Consider the following 18381-nt stretch of genomic DNA (forward strand, 5'->3'; position numbering starts at 1 on the left):
ATCAAGGCTACCTTGCACCTACCTACCGAGGAGCTTTTGCCCGAGTCTGATCGGCCGACCGCGCCCGAGCATATGATCACCATGAAGGGGCCCCTCGTCCAGATGTGGGCCGATGCTCGGGCTCGTGTTGCGTTAATTCCGCTCGCCAACCTCGCCAACAGCCAAATGCAGCAGGCCACTGGGGTGAGTGTATTTTCTTCCGAAGTCCTTTACGCCATCTTTCCGGTCGGTTATTAATAATCTTGTTTATGTCAGAGATGGGTGGAGGAGATCGCGATCGCCAATCGGCTGGCCATGGTGGACGAAGAGCTGAAGAAGCTGAAGAGCTCGAGTGGCCCGTCGTCCCAGGGCCCCTCGTATACCGAGCTGCAGAAAGAGCTCAAGAAGACCCAAGATTTGTTGAAGACTGAGCAAAAGAAAACGGCCGACCAGGCCCATACTCTGAACGACAGGTCAAGACACTTGACCGGAAAATAAGCCTAACCACCGATCGGAAGAAAACGGCCATCGCCGATCTGGAGAAGAAAAACGTCGAGGCACGGGGCCTGGAACAACGAGTTAAGGAGTTGATTAAACAGCTAGACGGCGAGAAGGCGAGCCGCTCGGGGGACGCGCTCAAACATAAGGACGAACTGAAGACCTTGCAGGAGTCCCTTGAAGCTTCCCAAGCTGCCTTCAAGGAATATCAAGAGGCCGAGCCAGGCCGGGTCGCCGCCTTGAAGTAGCAGCACGTCCGCTCGAACGAGTTCTCTGAGAAGGTCTGCGAGCGGATGTACACTGCCTTTGAGCTAGCCATTTCTGCCACAACGGACTATCTGAAGTCCAAGGATCAGCTTCCCGACTCCACAACCATCCCGGCCGAAGACTACGTGGCGCTTCTTTCCTCCATCCCGAAGACCGTTTATGATTTTCTTGAGTAGTGTTTTTTGTAATCCTTCCGACAGGCTCTTAATGGCCTGAATTTTAATGAAGATATGCTGTCCTTTCGTTAGCTTATTCTTTTTTCCTTTTCCGTTAAATTGCTCATACCTATGTCTTCCGATCGGATCACGAACTACCGCTGTTCGCGTCCCCTACCTTTCCTTCTAGTTAATCGTCTCTCGCCCTGCTCTCCAAAGGAATCCCTCGCGAAGTATTTTTGATAATCGGGCCGCTCGTATGAACACACCCACTTCTTTAAATGGAATTCCCGTTAGATGTTCGCGAAGTACCTTTGGTAACTTGGTCGATCGGCCGCTCAACTCACGGGTCGACCTTTTTATTATCTTCTTCTGGCCGGGGGTTTATAGTCGCTGGTTCGACTCTAAGATTTAACGTCGCTGCTCGACAGTCTTCCGACCGGGGGGTTTATAGTCGCCGATTTGACTCTAGGGTTTAACGTCGGAGCTCGACGGTCTTCAAGCCGGGGGGGTTTATAGTCGTCGGTCCGACTCTAAGATTTAACGTCGCTGCTCGACGGTCTTCAAGTCGGGGGGTTTATAGTCGCCAGTTCGACTCTAAGATTTAACGTCGCTGCTCGACGATCTTCAAGCCGAGGGGTTTATAGTCACCGGTTCGACTCTAAGATTTAACGTCGCTGCTCGACGGTCTTCAAGCCGGGGGGGTTTATAGTCGCCGGTTCGACTCTAAGATTTAACATCGCTGCTCGACGGTCTTCCGACCGGGGGGTTTATAGTCGCCGGTTCGACTCTAGGATTTAACGTCGGAGTTCGACGGTCTTCAAGCCGGGGGGGTTTATAGTCGCCGGTTCGACTCTAAGATTTAACGTCGCTGCTCGACGGTCTTCAAGCCGGGGGTTTTATAGTCGCCGGTTCGACTCTAAGATTTAACGTCGCTGCTCGACGGTCTTCAAGCCGGGGGGTTTATAGTCGCCGGTTCGACTCTAAGATTTAACGTCGCTGCTCGACGGTCTTCAAGCCGGGGGTTTTATAGTCGTCGGTTCGACTCTAAGATTTAACGTCGCTGCTCGACGGTCTTCAAGCCGGGGGGTTTATAGTCGCCGGTTCGACTCTAAGATTTAACGTCGCTGCTCTAGGGTTTAACGTCGGAGCTCGACGGTCTTCCGGCCTGGGGGTTTATAGTCGCCGGTTCGACTCTAGGGTTTAACGTCGGAGCTCGACGGTCTTCAGGCCGGAGGGTTTATAGTCGCCGATTCGACTCTAAGATTTAACGTCGTTGCTCGACGGTCTTCAAGCCGGGGGGTTTATAGTTGTCGGTTCGACTCTAAGATTTAACGTCGCTGCTCGACGGTCTTCAAACCGGGGGGTTTATAGTCGCGGTTTGACTCTAAGATTTAACGTCGCTGCTCGACGGTCTTCAAGCCGGGGGGTTTATAGTCGCCGGTTCGACTCTGAGATTTAACGTCGCTGCTCGACGGTCTTCCGACCGGGGGGTTTATAGTCGCCGGTTCGACTCTAGGATTTAACGTTGGAGCTCGACGGTCTTCAATAATGAGCTTATAGCTCGGCTAATATACGCCCGGCCGAACAGCACGGGGTCTTCGCCATCGAGCCTATGGCTCGGATAATATACTCCCGGCCGAACGGCACGGGGTCTTCGCCATCGAGCCTATGGCTCGGATAATATACTCCCGGCCGAACGGCACGGGGTCTTCGCCATCGAGCATTTGGCTCGGATAATATTCGTCTGGCCAAACGGCACGGGGTCTTCACCATCGAGCATTTGGCTCGGATAATATACGTCCGGCCGAACGGCGCGGGGTCTTCACCATGCCTTTATACAACTATCCGATGGGCGCACAGTGCTCATACCTTTGCTTTGCTCTTATAACTTTCATTCCTGCAGCCAAAAGATACATCCGAACAGAATATTCATGAAAATATGTTACATCGACGCACCTTTCATCCGGCCCGATAGGGCTGGAGGTGGTTTGCGCTCCATGGCCTATCCAGCCGCCGTCCATCCTCATCCTCCAAGTAATAGGCTCCAGATCGGAGCTTCTCGACGACCTTGAAGGGTCCTGCCCAGGGAGCCTCCAGCTTGCCTACGTCTTCGACCGGCTTCACTTTCTTCCAGACCAAGTCGCCCACCTGGAATGCTCGAGGAATCACGCGGCAGTTGTAGTTCTGCTTCATTCTCTGCCTGTAGGTCATCAGCCGAACGGACGCTCTGGCTCGCTCCTCGTCGATCAAGTCCAATTCTAGCTGCCTCCGCTCGGAATTATCTTCGTCATAGTTCTTGATCCGGACGGACTCTACGCCGACTTCAACTGAGACGACCGCCTCGCCTCCATACACCAGGTGGAAGGGTGTTACTCCCGTTCCCTCCTTGGAGGTCGTGCGGATTGCCCATAGGACTCCCGGCAGCTCGTCCACCCAGCTTCCTCCCATGTGGTCGAGCTGAGCCCGAAGAATTCGAAGTATCTCCCGGTTGACTACTTCGGCTTGACCATTGCTTTGGGGATACGCCACAGACGTGAAGTGCTGCTCAATGCCATATCCATTGCACCATTCCTCGGGCTGCTTTCCGACAAACTGCCGCCCATTGTCCAATCGAGACGAGCGCGGGGAATGCCGAACCGACATAGATGTCTTTGTCAGATGAATTTCTTGACTATCTGCTCGGTTATCTTGGCCAATGGCTCAGCCTCCACCCACTTGGAGAAGTAATCTACCGCCACCAATAGAAACTTCCGTTGCCCAGTCGCCATAGGGAAGGGTCCTACGATGTCCATGCCCCACTAGTCGAACGGGCAGGACACTGTGGACGCTTTCATTTCTTCCGTCGACTTATACGAGAAACTGTGGTACTTCTGACAGGAAAGACACGTTGCGACGGTCCGAGCGGCATCCTCGTGTAGCGTTGGCCAGAAGTATCCGGCCAACAGGATCTTTCTAGCCAAAGACCGGCCGCCCGGATGACCTCCGCAAGATCCTTGGTGTACCTCCTGGAGAATGTACTCGGCGTCTTCCGAGCTGACACACTTCAGCAGAGGTCGGGAGAACGTCTTTTTATAAAGCTGATCTCCGATGAGCGTGAACCGGCCAGCTCTCCTTCTCAGTAGCTGAGCTTCGTCCCGATCGGACGGCGTGGCACCCGAGCGCAGAAACTCTGTGATGGTTGTTCTCCAATCGCTCGGGAATGTGAGGCCATCCATCCGGTCCACGTGCGCTACCAAAGATACTTGCTCGATTGGTTGCTGGATGACGACCGGCGATATTGAGCTTACGAGTTTGGCTAACTCATCTACCGCCTGGTTCTTCGCTCGGGGTATCTTCATGACCACTACCTCGGTGAAGCTGGTCTTGAGTTTTTCAAAGGCTTCCGTGTACAATCTGAGTCTTGCATTGTTTATCTCAAAAGTGCCCATGAGTTGCTGAGCGGCAAGCTGGGAATCCGAGTGGATCACCACCCGACTGGCTCCAACATGCCGTGCGGCTTGCAATCCGACTATGAGGGCTTCGTACTCTGCCTCATTATTTGTTGCCCGATAGTCCAGCCGGACGGATAAATGCATCCGCTCTCCCTGAGGCGAAAGTAGTATGATCCCAATTCCGCTTCCGAGCCGAGTGGACGATCCGTCCACATATATTTTCCATGTAGCTTCGGGCTCGGGCTTTTGTACCTCGATCACGAAATCAGCCAAGGACTGTGCTTTGATCACCGAGCGGGGTTGGTATTAGATGTCAAATTCGCTTAGTTCCGTCGTCCACTTGATGAGTCGTCCGGATGCTTCAGGGTTCAGGAGTACCCTTGCTAGCGGGCTATTCGTCATCACAATAATGGTGTGCGCCAAAAAGTAAGGGTGCAACCTCCGAGCGACAAGGACCAGGGCGAAAGCCAACTTCTCGAGACCGGTGTAGCGAGACTCAGCATCCTTTAAGATATGGCTTAAAAAGTACACTGGTTGTTCCTCGCCGCTTGGCCTTACTAATGCTGAGCCCACAGCATGCTCAGTTGAAGATAAATAAATGCGGAGCGGCTCACCTACGGCTGGTTTTGCCAACACGGGTAAGGAATTCAGGTAAGTCTTCAATTCCTCGAATGCCCGATCACACTCCTCATCCCATTGAAACTTGGTGGCTTTACGGAGAATCTTGAAAAATGGCAAGCTCCGGTCGGCGGTCTTAGAGATAAACCTTGACAGCGTCGTTATCCGACCGGTGAGACGCTGTACCTCTCGGAGATTTCTAGGAGGCGGCATATCCTGCAATGCTTTTATCTTGCTAGGGTTCGCCTCTATACCCCGCTCGGTCACAATGTAACCCAGGAAGCGCCCACCTTTTGCTCCGAACAGGCACTTCTGAGGGTTAAGTTTGACGCCATATCTTCTCAACGTTTGGAAGGTCTCCTCCATGTCCGCGTAGAGATCAGCCGCCCGGAAGGACTTGATAAGTATGTCATCCACGTACACTTCCAAGTTGCGTCCGATCTGCTCCCTGAAGACCTTGTTCATCAGACACTGGTAGGTGGCTCCTGCGTTCTTCAGCCCGAACGGCATTACATTGTAGCAGTATGTGCCGTCCGCCGTGACGAAGCTGACCTTCTCTTGGTCTTCTCGGGCGAGCGGCACTTAATGGTAGCATTGGTATGCATCCAGCATGCATATCAGCTCGCACCCGGCCGTGGAGTCCACCAGTTGATCGATCCGGGGGAGGGGGTAGAAGTCTTTCGGGCATGCCTTGTTCAAGTCCTGGAAATCGATGCAGACTCTCCACTTGTTGCCCGGCTTGGAGACCAGAACCACATTCGCAAGACAACTCGGGAATTGCACTTCCCTTATGTGGTCGGCCTCTAGAAGTTTTTCAACCTCCGCCCGGATGATTACATTCTGCTCCGCGCTGAAGTCCCTCTTTCTTTGCTTCACCGGCCGAGTGTCCGGCCGGACGTGAAGTTCATGCTGCGCTACACTTGGCGAGACCCCTGGCAGCTCATGGGTCGACCAAGCAAAGACGTCGCAGTTTTGTTGTAGGCATTTGATCAACTTCTCCTTCTGCTTCTCCTCCAAATCGGATGCTATGAAGGTGGTGGCCTCCGGTCGGGAAGGGTCGATCTGCACCTCCTCCTTTTCTTCATAAACCAAAGAAGGTGGTTTTTCAGTAATAGTATTTACCTCGACTCGCGACACTTTCCGAGCGGACTTGGATTCGGCTCGGACCATCTCCACATAGCATCTCCGAGCCGCCAGTTGATCTCCCCGCACTTCCCCCACTTGCTCTTCCACCGGGAACTTGATCTTCTGGCAGAAGGTAGAGACGACCGCCCGAAACTCATTGAGAGTCGGTCGTCCCAAGATCATGTTGTACGCTGAAGGAGCATCAACCACGATAAAGGTGGTGGTCCTTTTCCTTCTGAGCGGCTCCTCGCCCAACGAGATAGCTAGCCGGACCTGGCCGACCGGCAAGACTTCATTCCCAGTGAACCCGTAGAGGGGGGTCGTCATTGGCAGGAGTTCAGCTCGGTCTATTTGCAGTTGGTCGAAGGCCTTCTTGAACATTATGTTGACCGAGCTGCCTGTGTCAATGAAAATGCGGTGAATAGTATAGTTAGCTATTACCGCTCGGATGATCAGGGCGTCATCGTGTGGGACTTCGACTCCTTCGAGGTCCCTGGGCCCGAAGCTAATCTCGGGTTCGCTCGCCCTCTCCTGACTGCAGCCGACTGCATGTATTCTTAGCTGCCTTGCGTGTGCCTTCCTGGCTCTATTGGAGTCTCCTCCGGTTGGGCCTCCGGCGATGATGTTGATCTCGCCACGAGATACGTTGCCCCTATTTTCCTCCTCCTGCGCGGAAGGTCGAGGTCGTTCATGCGACGCCCGATGGTGAGCTCCGGGCTTCTGACGATGCTGCCACTCGGGGGATCTCCTTTCTGTCCTTTGAACGGGGCTCCATTGTCGATGTTGATGGTCTGGTGAGGGCGATCGTCGGCAGTAGCTCCTCGGCGCGGGATGAGCGATGGGGGGGGGGGGGGGGGAGGCCCCGACAGTCGCGGGTGTTGTGAGTAGCCGACTGATGGAGTGAACAAAACATTGGGGTCCATACCTTCCCCCTGGGCTTGGGCCGATCAGCTGCGACTTGCTGGACGGCGTGCGGTCGAGTGTGCTGATGAGGACGGGCGGCTTCAGCTCGCGGTCCTCTGGGTGGCTGGTGACTGACGGGCTGCTTCCGCTCGGCAGAAGCTGGTTGGTCACTCGGGGCTTCTTTCCTTCTCGCCGCCTGGGCTTCCTCCACATTGATGTATTCGTTGGCCTTGTGCAGCATGTAGTCGTAATCCCGAGGCGGCTTCCGGATGAGCGAGCGGAAGAAGTCACCGTCCACGAGCCCTTGCGTGAACGCGTTCATCATTGTTTCCGAGATGACCGTTAGAATGTCCATGGCCACCTGATTGAAGCGCTGAATGTACGCTCGGAGCGGCTCCCTCACGCCTTACTTGATGGCAAACAGGTTGACGCTTGTCTTCTGGTGGCGCCTGCTGCTTGCAAAATGATGGAGGAATGCCGTTCGGAATTCCCTGAAACTTGTGATAGATCCATCCAGCAGTCTCCGAAACCACCGATGCGTCGATCCCGAAAGCGTGGTGAGGAACACTCGGTATTTTACACCATCTGTGTATTGATGCAGAGTGGCAGTGCTGTCAAACTTACCCAGATGGTCGTCTGGGTCGGTTGTTCCATTGTATTCCCCGATCGCCGGGGGCGCGTAATGCTTTGGCAACGGATCGCGAAGAATGGCGTCTGAAAACTGTCGGTTGATCCGCTCGGGTGACGCGTCCGTTCGGGCGTCTTTCCTTTCCTGACGTCCCGGACGGGTGCTTCATCCGATGAAGATCCCTTGTCTTGATTAGCTTGTGCTACTTCCGAGGGCGTCTGGAACAGAGCCCGATGAAAAGGTATCGGGGCGGGCGGCGCCCCCATCTGAGTGTCGGCCGACCCCTTATTTTGCCCTCATATTGAGAGCTGCTCCTGCCTATCTTCGAGTGGCGCTCGGCCCCCCGAGGCTGATGTCGCCTGCTGCGCTGCCCGCTCGGCTTGAGCTTTCTGCTGCTACTCCACGATTTTTGCTGCTCGCGCTTGGACGAGTACTTCGAGCTCTTCGGGAGAGAGCGTTACCAGAAGTTGACGTCCAGCTTCTTCCATCTTCTTGGCTCGGATTCAGGCGCGTTCCCACAGACGACGCCAATTTGATCCTGTCCGAGCGCTGAGTCGACGGACGCTGGGGACGCGGCACGCTCTGCTGTCTCCGACTGGTGGTGTAGATCTCCGGCGGGAGGGGTTTCCCGGCGACGGCCCTCCGACGCTCAAGTCAGGCAACGAGAGAGGCAGCGTAACGAGGCTACAATAGAGATGTGTGCATACCTTCGTCGACGTCTGGGGTCCTTATATAGGGCCCCGGGGAAACGCGGGCATGCTTCCCGATGCGTGCACGCTTCCCCAAACTTACCTTAACGAGTTTGTGTCAAAAAAGTACCTCTGGCGCCATTCCGCAATCGTCCGAGCATATCCCGGATGTGACGGTGGAAGTTTCCGTCATATGATCCTGTGTACGGCTCGGCCGCCAACTCTGCTGCTTGTCGGCGGCAGGTGTCTCGAGGATGATGTTATCCTCTGCCTACTTTGTCCTCTTGCGTTCCCTGTTTGGCAGGCATATCACTTCTGCATCGGTCGTATGCTCGGATGAGACTGCTCCTGCCTGTGCTGCCTTGTGCACCGGCCGAACGGACAGCCCGCTCGGCCCTTGAAACCTTTTTACCTTGAGCATCGGAAACTCGACCCCTAGTCGGGTTGTCTTTCATTCAGTTCGGGGGGATTCACAGCCGGTCGGCTCGATTCATCCGGTCAGTCAGCCTGCTTCGCCCGATCGGTCGGGTCTCAGGGTTGAATCTCTCGACCTGTGACCTCCACGTGTCGTTGTCCTTCCGCCAACGAGAGTTCTCCACCCTTACCACCGAATCATCAGTCGAGCCATGAACATCATCAAGCAACATGCTTGGAAAATTTCCACTCACTAGGAATCAACTCCAAAAGAATGATTTAGCCATATGAACCATGGTTTAAAGTGTCGTGTCGAGACAGTCAAAACGGACGAAACATCTCGTTCCACTCGCCGAGCAGCACCAGCACGACTACGGCACTAGACCCACGACAGCTGCGACGTGTTCCGCGACCCTATGGCCACAGCGAAGGGGTCGCTCAACCCTGCAACAATAGCGGAAGGGTCGCATAACCCTTTCGCTGCCACCGCGGAGGCGTCGTGCGACCTTGCGATCACTGCAGAGGGGTCGCATGACCACCGTGATTGCGCCGGAGGAGTCACGCGATCATTGCGGCCATTGCTGAGGGTTCGCGTAACCCCGTAGCATTGCCGAAGTCGCGCGAACTGACGAGTAGAGTCGGATTTCGAATTTTTTTTAATTAAACTTACGCTAATTATTTAATCAACTCCTTAGCTATGATGGAGATAATCTAAAGAGTCTTTATTAAATCCTAATAAAATTATCTAATTAATTTTATATTTCATTTATTTTAATTTAAAAATTATAATAAAATTTTTATTTATTTATTTATCTATTTTCATATTTTTTCCTTTTTTAAAAGATTATTTTTTATATTTTTTATTTTTTAAATATTTATGTTAAATATTTTTTAAAATTAATATATTTTATATTTGAAAAATACCGAAACTATATCGGCACGAATCGATACGGTACCGAAATCGTATCGTTCCGGTCCAGGACCGAAACTGTTGAACCCCGTGGTTGTTTTGATGTGATCAACCAAGTTGGTTAGGTCCTGCGTTGTGTTTGATCCTTGTGTCTGAGTGTGCAGGAGCTTAGGAGCGCAGGAAGTCGAGCGGAAGACGCGGCTAGCGAGAAGGACGGCACGGGAAGGGAGCCGACGGGCTCGGTGCGTCCGAAGGACGAGAGAGCTGCGGAAAAGTACACCGGTGGACGAGAAGAATGTGTGCGGCGTTCGAGAGACGTTAAGCCAGGGAGGAAGGCTGCTCGAGGAGAAGGCCGGAAATTGAGTTCGGGTGAGTCCTATTTCGATTGGCCGAATCACCCAAGTTATCGGAGCATCGGAAGCCAAAGTAAAGGAGCTGGAAAAGAAGCTAAAGTTGGAAAACCAGCTTGAAGGCGCCTTCATAGTTTTATCCGCCCACTCGATGGAGGCGCCTTGGACCACTATTGGAGGCGCCTTAAACATCCGAGATAGAATTTCTAAAGGCTATATAAAGGCCCATGGAGTTAGGAATTATTCATCAATTCATAATTCAACTCTGTAACCAATTCCTAGTAACTAGTGAGTGTTCTAAGTGTGTAAAAAGGCTTCTCCGCCTACCGTGAAGGAGACTCTGCTAGTGCGATCTTCGACTGTCTTAGATTAACAACCGTCTTGGTTGTAACCAAGTTAAACTTCTGTCTCCTCTTTTATTTCTATTTTTATTTTATACTTGTTGCTTTTATTTTGAGTTGAAAGTTCTTGAGGAAGGTATAGTTTTTATTTGCAGGCAATTAACCCCCCTCTTGCCGGCCTCCGCTGCAACTACAATTGGTATCAGAGTCAGACCGCCTCAGAAGGACTAATCGCCGACTGAAGCACGAAGATCAAGACGATGGCCAAAGCGAATATTCATCCCCCGAAGTTCGACGGAGACTTCGCGACGCGGAAACGCCGGATGGAGGTATTTTTCAAAACTGACTTTGATATTTTACTAACTATGAAATATGGTTTTGGAATTCCGAAAGACAAAGAAGAGTACCAATGGACGAAGAAGGAACAAGCGGACTTCGTCGCCAACGGAAAGGCAGAGTTCCATCTGCTTAGCGTGCTGCCATAACAAGGGGTAAATCGGATTGGAAGCTACGACTCCGCGAAAGACCTCGGAAAAATTCCTGGAACTTCACGAAGGTACATCCGAGGCAAAGCTTGCAAGACGCGACATCCTCCGGACTCAACTTAAGAACCTCCGGATGAACCAAGGCGAGAAAGTAGCGCAACTCCAAGCGAGGATCAAAGAACTAATCACGCAACTCAGTAATCTCGGAGAATCGGTAACAAACTGACACTCGATCCGGTACGCGCTCAACGCCTTCCCGAGAACTCCCGAGTGGGCCTCCTTAGTAGATGCGTACTACATCTCTAAGGATTTCGAGGTAAGTACTTTAGAAAATTTATTTTCTACTTTTGAACTTCACGAATCTCGAGTTGCAGAGCCCAATGGAGTAGAGAAGACTAGTCAAAACATTGCCTTAAAGGCAAGAATAAATGGTTCTGACTCTGAAGTCTCGGTCGATGAATCCGAAGCGGCACTATTGGTAAGACGCTTCAATAAATTTTTTAATACTAATAAATCTAGATCGCAGAGGCATCAACGAAAGAAAAGGACGGTTTGTTGCTATAACTGCAACGAAGAAGGACACATCAAAGATGCCTGCCCAAAGCTAAAGAGAAAGGAGAAAGAAAGGGAGAAGGCAAAGTACAAGTCAGAACCCTCCAAACACAAGACCCTAAAGGCCACATGGTCAGACTCATCCTCCGAATCAGACGTCGAGGAATTCTCGAGGTTAGCGCTAATGGCTAACCATCAGCTGGAAGAAGAGTCAAGTTCAGAAATGAGCATAGATGAAGAGGGAGGAACATCAGAAGAAGAAAGCTGCAGTGAAGGGGGAGCATCACCAAGTCAGGTAAGTCAAGTGCGTAATCTTACCCCTACTCAGTCCTTTCGCTTTATTAAAACACTTTCTAAAGAGTTAGATAAATTTGAAAAGGAAAATGAACAATTAAAATTAGAGAATGCAAAATTGAAAGATGAAGTTGAAAAATTAAAAAATCATGCATGCTTAAATAAATTTCCAAAATCAAAAATAAAGTTATATGAAAAATTAAATTGGTATATAAGGAAGCATCAGGGTCAACTTAGGAAAATACCAAGAAACTATGTACCCCCTAAGTTTTTGAATAACCCCGTAGGTAGGAACCTTTATTAGGTTCCAAAATCATGTTTAAATTAAAAATTCTAAGCTTACAGTGAGAAAAGATTTGTCTAAGGAAGTGGTTGTTGCTCCAATAACCAAGAAGGCCTAGTGCCTCGCCACTACCTGGAAGCCAAAGTATTGAAAGAAAATATTTAATTAACTTTCTGAAAAACCATTAAAACTAGAATTAAATAATGTTTTGAAAATTTTTAAACATTTCCTTGGAAAAAACTAAAAATTCATTTTTTTTTTGCTTAGAATTTTTTTTTAAAATTAAAAAAAAAAATCCTAGCAATTCATGTTATTTAGAAATTTTCTTAAATTTCTAAAAATTGAGTTTACTTAGAAATTTCTTTCTGGAAAAATTTTAAAACTTCATTTTACTTAGAAATTTTTTTTAGAAAATTCTAAACATTCAGTTTACTTAGAAATTTTTTCTGGAAAATTCTAAAAAATCATTTTACTTAGGAATTTTTTTTACTTAGAAAATTTTTTGAAAATTCTAAAAATTCAGTTTTACTTAGAAACTTTTTTAAAATTCTAAAAATTCAGTTTTGCTTAGAAATTTTTTTGGAAAATTCTAAAAAATCAGTTTACTTAGAAATTCTAAAAATTCATTTTACTTAGAATTTTTTTAAAAAACTTCTGAAAATTCATTTTGCTTAGAATTTTTTCTCAAAATATCATATTCTCTTCTTATCCCGTTTTTGCTGTGATCAAAGGGGGAGAAATAGGTACAAGTTAAGTTTAGGGGGAAGTAAAAATATTTTTTGCAATTTAGTTCAATTGTAAAATTAGACTTAATTTGTTTGTTGCAATTTCATTTATTGCAACCTTATGCTTAATATGTTAGTTTAGTAATTTGTTTTAAATTACTTTTTGTCTATTGTTACCCTAACTTGAACTTGGGTTGATGTGCATAAAAAGGGGAGATTGTTGGACCTCGTGGTTATTTTGATGTGATCAACCAAGTTGGTTAGGTCCTGCGTTGTATTTGATCCCTGTGTCTGAGTGTGCAGGAGCTTAGGAGCGCAAGAAGTCGAGCGGAAGACGCAGCTAGCGAGAAGGACGACACGGGAGAGAGCTGACGGGAATGACGGTTCGAGGGACGAGAAGGATGTGCACGATGATCCGAGGGACGTTAAGCCGGCGAGGAAGGCTGCTCGAGGAGAAGGCCGGAAATTGGATTCGGGTGAGCCCTATTTCGGTTGGCCGAATCACCCAAGTTATCGGAGCATCGGAAGTCAAAGCAAAGAAGCTGGAAAAGAAGCTAAAGCTAGAAAACCAGCTTGAAGGCGCCTTCATAAAGCATGAAGGTGCCCTCAACATGGAGGCGCCTTTATGACTTGATGAAGGCGCCTTCAACAGGTCAAAAGTGGTCGTTGAGCTTTTGGATAAAGTTTTATCCGCCCACTCGATGAAGGCGCCTTGGACCACTATTGGAGGCGTCTTGAACATCCGAGATAGAATTTCCAGAGGTTATATAAAGGCCCCTGGAGTTAAGAATTATTCATCAATTCAGAACTCAACTCTGTAATCAATTCCTAGCAACTAGTGAGTGTTCTAAGTGTGTAAAAAGGCTTCTCCGCCTACAGTGAAGGAGACTCTGCTAATGCGATCTTCGACTGCCTTAGATTAATAACCGTCTTGTTTGTAACCAAGTTAAACTTCTGTCTCCTCTTTTATTTCTGTTTTTATTTTATACTTGTTGCTTTTATTTTGAGTTGAAAGTTCTTGAGGAGGGTATAGTTTTTATTTGCAGGCAATTCACCCCCTCTTGCCTGCTCCGCTGCACCTACAGAAACCTTGGCACGGGTCGAAATTTTAAACCTTGATATGAACACATTGTGCCTCATGAGTGATAAGAAGAGAGTTGTATTAGGTAATAGTACAAACATCTCCTTATCTTTAAAGAGAGAATATAAAACTCTCAGTAATTTGTCAGGCACATTCATGACTATACATGTGTCAACAAATTAGATAAGAATTCTTTGTTTTTGCTCTTAGTAAAAAATTTTGATTGCTTTTCCAAATACAAGATTTGTTACCCTCTTGAGTTTGTCTTGATGATAAAAATACTATTAAATAAATAAGTGGTGCTGTTAAATCTTTGGAAGCTTGTGATAAAATCTCACTGATCATGCAGAACAGAGTTAAAATTGCATGTCATGTTCATGTTGTGCCCATATAAACCAATATTTCTTCAACTTTTCAGGTGAGTGGACAGCTCCATGTGACTCTCATAGCATCTGAACTTATCTTTGTCTGCGTATAATCATACAGAGATGGGAAGAAGCAAATCATGAAAACATCAATAGTTTTAAGGTTAGGGAGAAGAGTTTTTAGAAAGTGTGAAGTCATAACACGCGCTTTAGACTAAAAAATGAAAGACTCTGATATCAACATTCATATGTTGAGTGAAACAACACAAGTAAAAATTAATCATCTGATAGATATCCTTGGATGATGTGAAGGTTATTAAAAAAATATAAATAACAAATTTAATTATTTAGAAATACAAACGATAATCTGAAAAAAAAATAAATTGAGGTGGTAGGGACATGCTCAAAGATGATTAAATTCTAAAGTGAGAAGAGCTGAATAAGTTAGAATTGGAAGCGTAAGAGATGAAGGAAACCCACTGAAGGCTTTGTTTAGTATACTTAAAAGTGATTTAAAAGACCACAATATTACTTGCGATATAGCCTCACATAAAACTCAATAGCGAGAATAATATTATGATCCATTGAATCAATCCTCAACAGTTACAGTTCATATTTTTGGTTGTGGTTCATCACGTATGCATGTGGTTGATATTGGATATTTGACTTGATATTAATAGTAATTTATGAAGTCTAGCTATTTGTAATTAGTTAGATGGACCTTTTCCACCATAGTACACTTAACACACATGAGCATACTTTCACATTATCTAGCAAGCTTTTAGTATAATCTTTCACAAGTTAAAACTAAGAAATATAGATTTTCTATAGAGCATTTATAGTGCGTGCAACAAATTTAAATATATCTATGTTTTTATCCATGTCATACTATTCCCTATATGTTGGTCTCTGTCTTTCATGTAATTTCCAAGTGCCAAGTGATTGTTCATCCTTAGCATACCCGGATTACTGTTAGAAATCTAATTTTTCAAAACTGCAATACCAATAAATCTCTTTTCTTCCTTCATGATTGTTCATTCCATAAATCACCAATTAACAAAACCAATCAAGCTAAACATATATGTTAAGTTGAATGGCCCCTGAAGCTTGCCCGTGCCAAAGTAAATTAATTAAGATACTAAACATATATGTTAGTCAACATCATGGATGAAATTCATCAAGCTGCCAAACCTGAAATAAGATAAAGTTTTCAATGTGAAAAATTAATTAGCAAGCTCAACATTATGTTAGTCAATATCTCAATGAAAATTTTCTTTGTCCAAATCAAATTTACACATTTGTCACTTAATTGAACAGGTATAACTGATCAACATGGTGGATAACTCTTGAAGATCTAAGAAGGGGTCAAAATCCATGCATCCTCGGGTAGGGATAGCTTCCGACTTTATGGGAACATTTGGTTGACCTACAACATCAAATATTTTTCCTAATAAGCTCTTCTAAAATAGACAATGGATCAAGGAATAATAAGTGGATCCAGAGTTTGACAACCAAGCTGCTCTGTACTATTGGGCACATATTAAAATATTATTTTTTAGTTAAGGTATATTTATCATACCAATACTAGCTAACATAAAATATGCACCAAAAACACACTCTTTAAGGTTCAATATAAACAAATGTAATATATATGAAATTACAATTCAGTCATTAAAATATATGACACATTCAAATTCCATAACTAATAAAAATATCCTAGACACAAAAAAAAAGAAACATATGTGAAAAATTACATGGCGCAAAGAAACATACCGCATGTCCAACGACCCTTTGCACAGAAGAAAGCCTCATCTCTATTGACACATGAAGGATGGTACACCTTTGAACAACCCCTAGAAATCCAAAGAGAAAAATATAAAACAAAACAAAAAGGAAATAAAAAAATGGAAGATGAGCTATACTGACCTACGATCACAAACCACAAGATCACCTCCATCAAAGCAAATAAAACACACCTCTTCAGCTTCTTTCTGCCTTGATGTTCTACCAACTTGAGTCTTTGATGGTCGACCCCTCTTCCTCCGTCCACCTCTTTGCAAGATAGTAGCTCTATCATCTCCATCCATTTGCATTGCTTCGTCATCCACAACATCAGCACTGTCAAGTGAAATGGTGGTCACATCAGGCTCATGTACAGAAATGTCCTGAAGTCCATGGTCAGAATCAAAAGGAAACTCAGAAGATGAGTCTTTGGACATTGAAATATCAGCCACCACAACATCCACGGTCTGTTCACATATGGGAAGTGTCCCATTACCCAGTTGATCAATATCTGTAAATGTCATATCCACTTTCATAGCATCATTATCACCTGGCATGGCAACACTAACGGGCTCACAAGGCTCTACTTTCTCAGGTGCACTCTCAGAGATGGATGACACGTGCCTCAAAACATCAGATTCTTCACAGGTGACTTGCTTGCCTTCGGCAATTGCTTCAGTATCAACATCCACCTTCAACGTTGCAAAGTGAACAAGATTATCACCAGCTGCAGTGGTGGGAGCATCGGTAATCTCAAAGGCATCACAGTTCAAAAGATCACCATCAAAACCAGAGGAAGGCATGATATAAGAGCTCTGAGGCACCAAAACCTCCTCCTTAACACTGTCCTCCTCCTTAATACTGTCCTGCTCCTTCCCTTGCTGCCATTCAGACACTGGGAAACTATCCACTTCCATTTTTAAAACTGCTTCTTCCACAACATCAACATTGGCTATGGCACTAATACCATTGTCACTTTCAAAAGATGAAAATTTCACACCATCAGAATTGAAGGGAAAAACAGCAGATGCTCCTTGAGAATGCACTGCTTCTCCCTGGAAACTGTCCTTGCAATGTTGCGAAATTGTAGTGGTATCCACCTCCATCTTTGACACTTCCATATCTGAAGAAACAGCAGAAGCAGTGGCATGGCTGGAAATAATTGTGTCAGCCTCAGACACGGGGATTTTTGGATTACCGCCATCAAAATCACAATTGGAAACATCAGCTGGCCCCTGAGGCATCAAAGTTCCTACTTGCTCATCGTTCTTCACTTGATGGCAATGCAGAATATGGTCGCTCTCTGCCTTCCCCTCCTCTTGGAGTGTATCAGCATCAACCACAGCAATTTTGGAAGAATCAAGCTCATAGGCGATAGCTTTCTCAGTTCCTCCGTTAGATAGGGGAGGAGCAGCGGAGCCCTGAGGCACCGGTAACCCAGTCATACAACCAGTTGCCCGCTCACACTGAGGATTTTCCGTGTCATCCACATCGATTACCGCCACCCGCCCACCATCGGTGCCGTCACCACTGGTGGAACTGACATCGACTAGGGGCTCCGACGCCTCGAAAAGATCCGGAGCGCTCGCATCAAAGCCGGAGGGGAACGACAATGAGGAGGAGCCTTTATCAACGGCATAATAATCCGCTTCACCCCTGCGGTCCGCCTGGTCAAACTGAGTTAGGCCGATATCGACGGCCTCCAGCTGCGTGCGCTCCTCGCCCGGTGGATGGGACTCGGCTAGGACTGAAGCGCCTTCTCCAACCACTTCATCCATGGATCATTTGACGATCAAAACCCTAACCTTCGCAGTTCAAGCAGGAACCTCTTCGTCTTCGCACGATTTCTACTGGGTGGACTGGCACGGAGAGAAGCGACGAACCAGCCAAGCGAGGGTTTTTAACGCCATTTGTCGCGAGCTCATGGCTTGCGTTTCGATTGAGGTGCAGGAGACAAGTGAATGGACGGATCAGATGAAAGTGACAAGTGGGATGGACGGTTTTGGATGGTCTTCATGTTTGTTCACAGTTCATCATGCAGCAAAGCATCGTAAATTTACTGAAATTTTTTATTTAGCCCCGTATCTTTTTATTATCATCAAAATATCTCATATTCTTCTATTAATATCCTATTATCTTGATTCTTTATTATTGTTATTTACTATAAAAAAAATAATAGCACATGGAACATGGTTACATGGAGGATAATATAATAATTTAATAATAAAACTAAAAAAAGTTAGGTATTTGGTTATAAAATTTTTAAAGTAAAATAATGATAATGAAGCTGCAAAAGATATTTTTTAAAAGGTAATAAAATTTTAAAAAAAATAAATTTAAGGAGTAAAAAGGTGCTAGAATTCATTCTTACGGTCCATGTCAAAGGATATAAAATGTAATAAATTTTTAAATTTATTTGGTTCAATTTTAATTTTAAAATTTACAAATTAATTAAACAAATTAAATTGAAACATTATCACATTGCCTAATATGGGGTAATGGG

General features: G+C 46.5%; 1 protein-coding gene across 4 annotated transcripts in view; it reads right to left on the minus strand.

Annotated features, from left to right (window-relative positions):
• LOC121974514 (zinc finger CCCH domain-containing protein 19-like) overlaps positions 1–17780 on the minus strand; it is a 30826-nt gene extending 13046 nt beyond the window's left edge. For 2 of the 4 annotated variants that reach the window (XR_006110014.1, XM_042525615.1), the window contains exons 1-2: positions 16023–17778; positions 15870–15949 (exon numbers count right to left, since the gene is read on the minus strand). Coding sequence is in view for 3 of the 4 variants with exons in the window: in XM_042525615.1 (XP_042381549.1) it covers positions 15870–15949; positions 16023–17656 (1714 nt within the window). In the remaining variant the exon portion in view is untranslated. Of the gene's footprint in view, positions 1–15869; positions 15950–16022 lie in introns of all 4 variants that reach the window. The other 2 variants (XM_042525612.1, XM_042525613.1) reach the window with 2 other exon arrangements.
• Between the last annotated feature and the right edge of the window lie 601 nt (positions 17781–18381).

Source organism: Zingiber officinale, chromosome 4B, assembly GCF_018446385.1.
Source record: "Zingiber officinale cultivar Zhangliang chromosome 4B, Zo_v1.1, whole genome shotgun sequence".
Classification (NCBI taxonomy): Eukaryota; Viridiplantae; Streptophyta; class Magnoliopsida; order Zingiberales; family Zingiberaceae; genus Zingiber; species Zingiber officinale.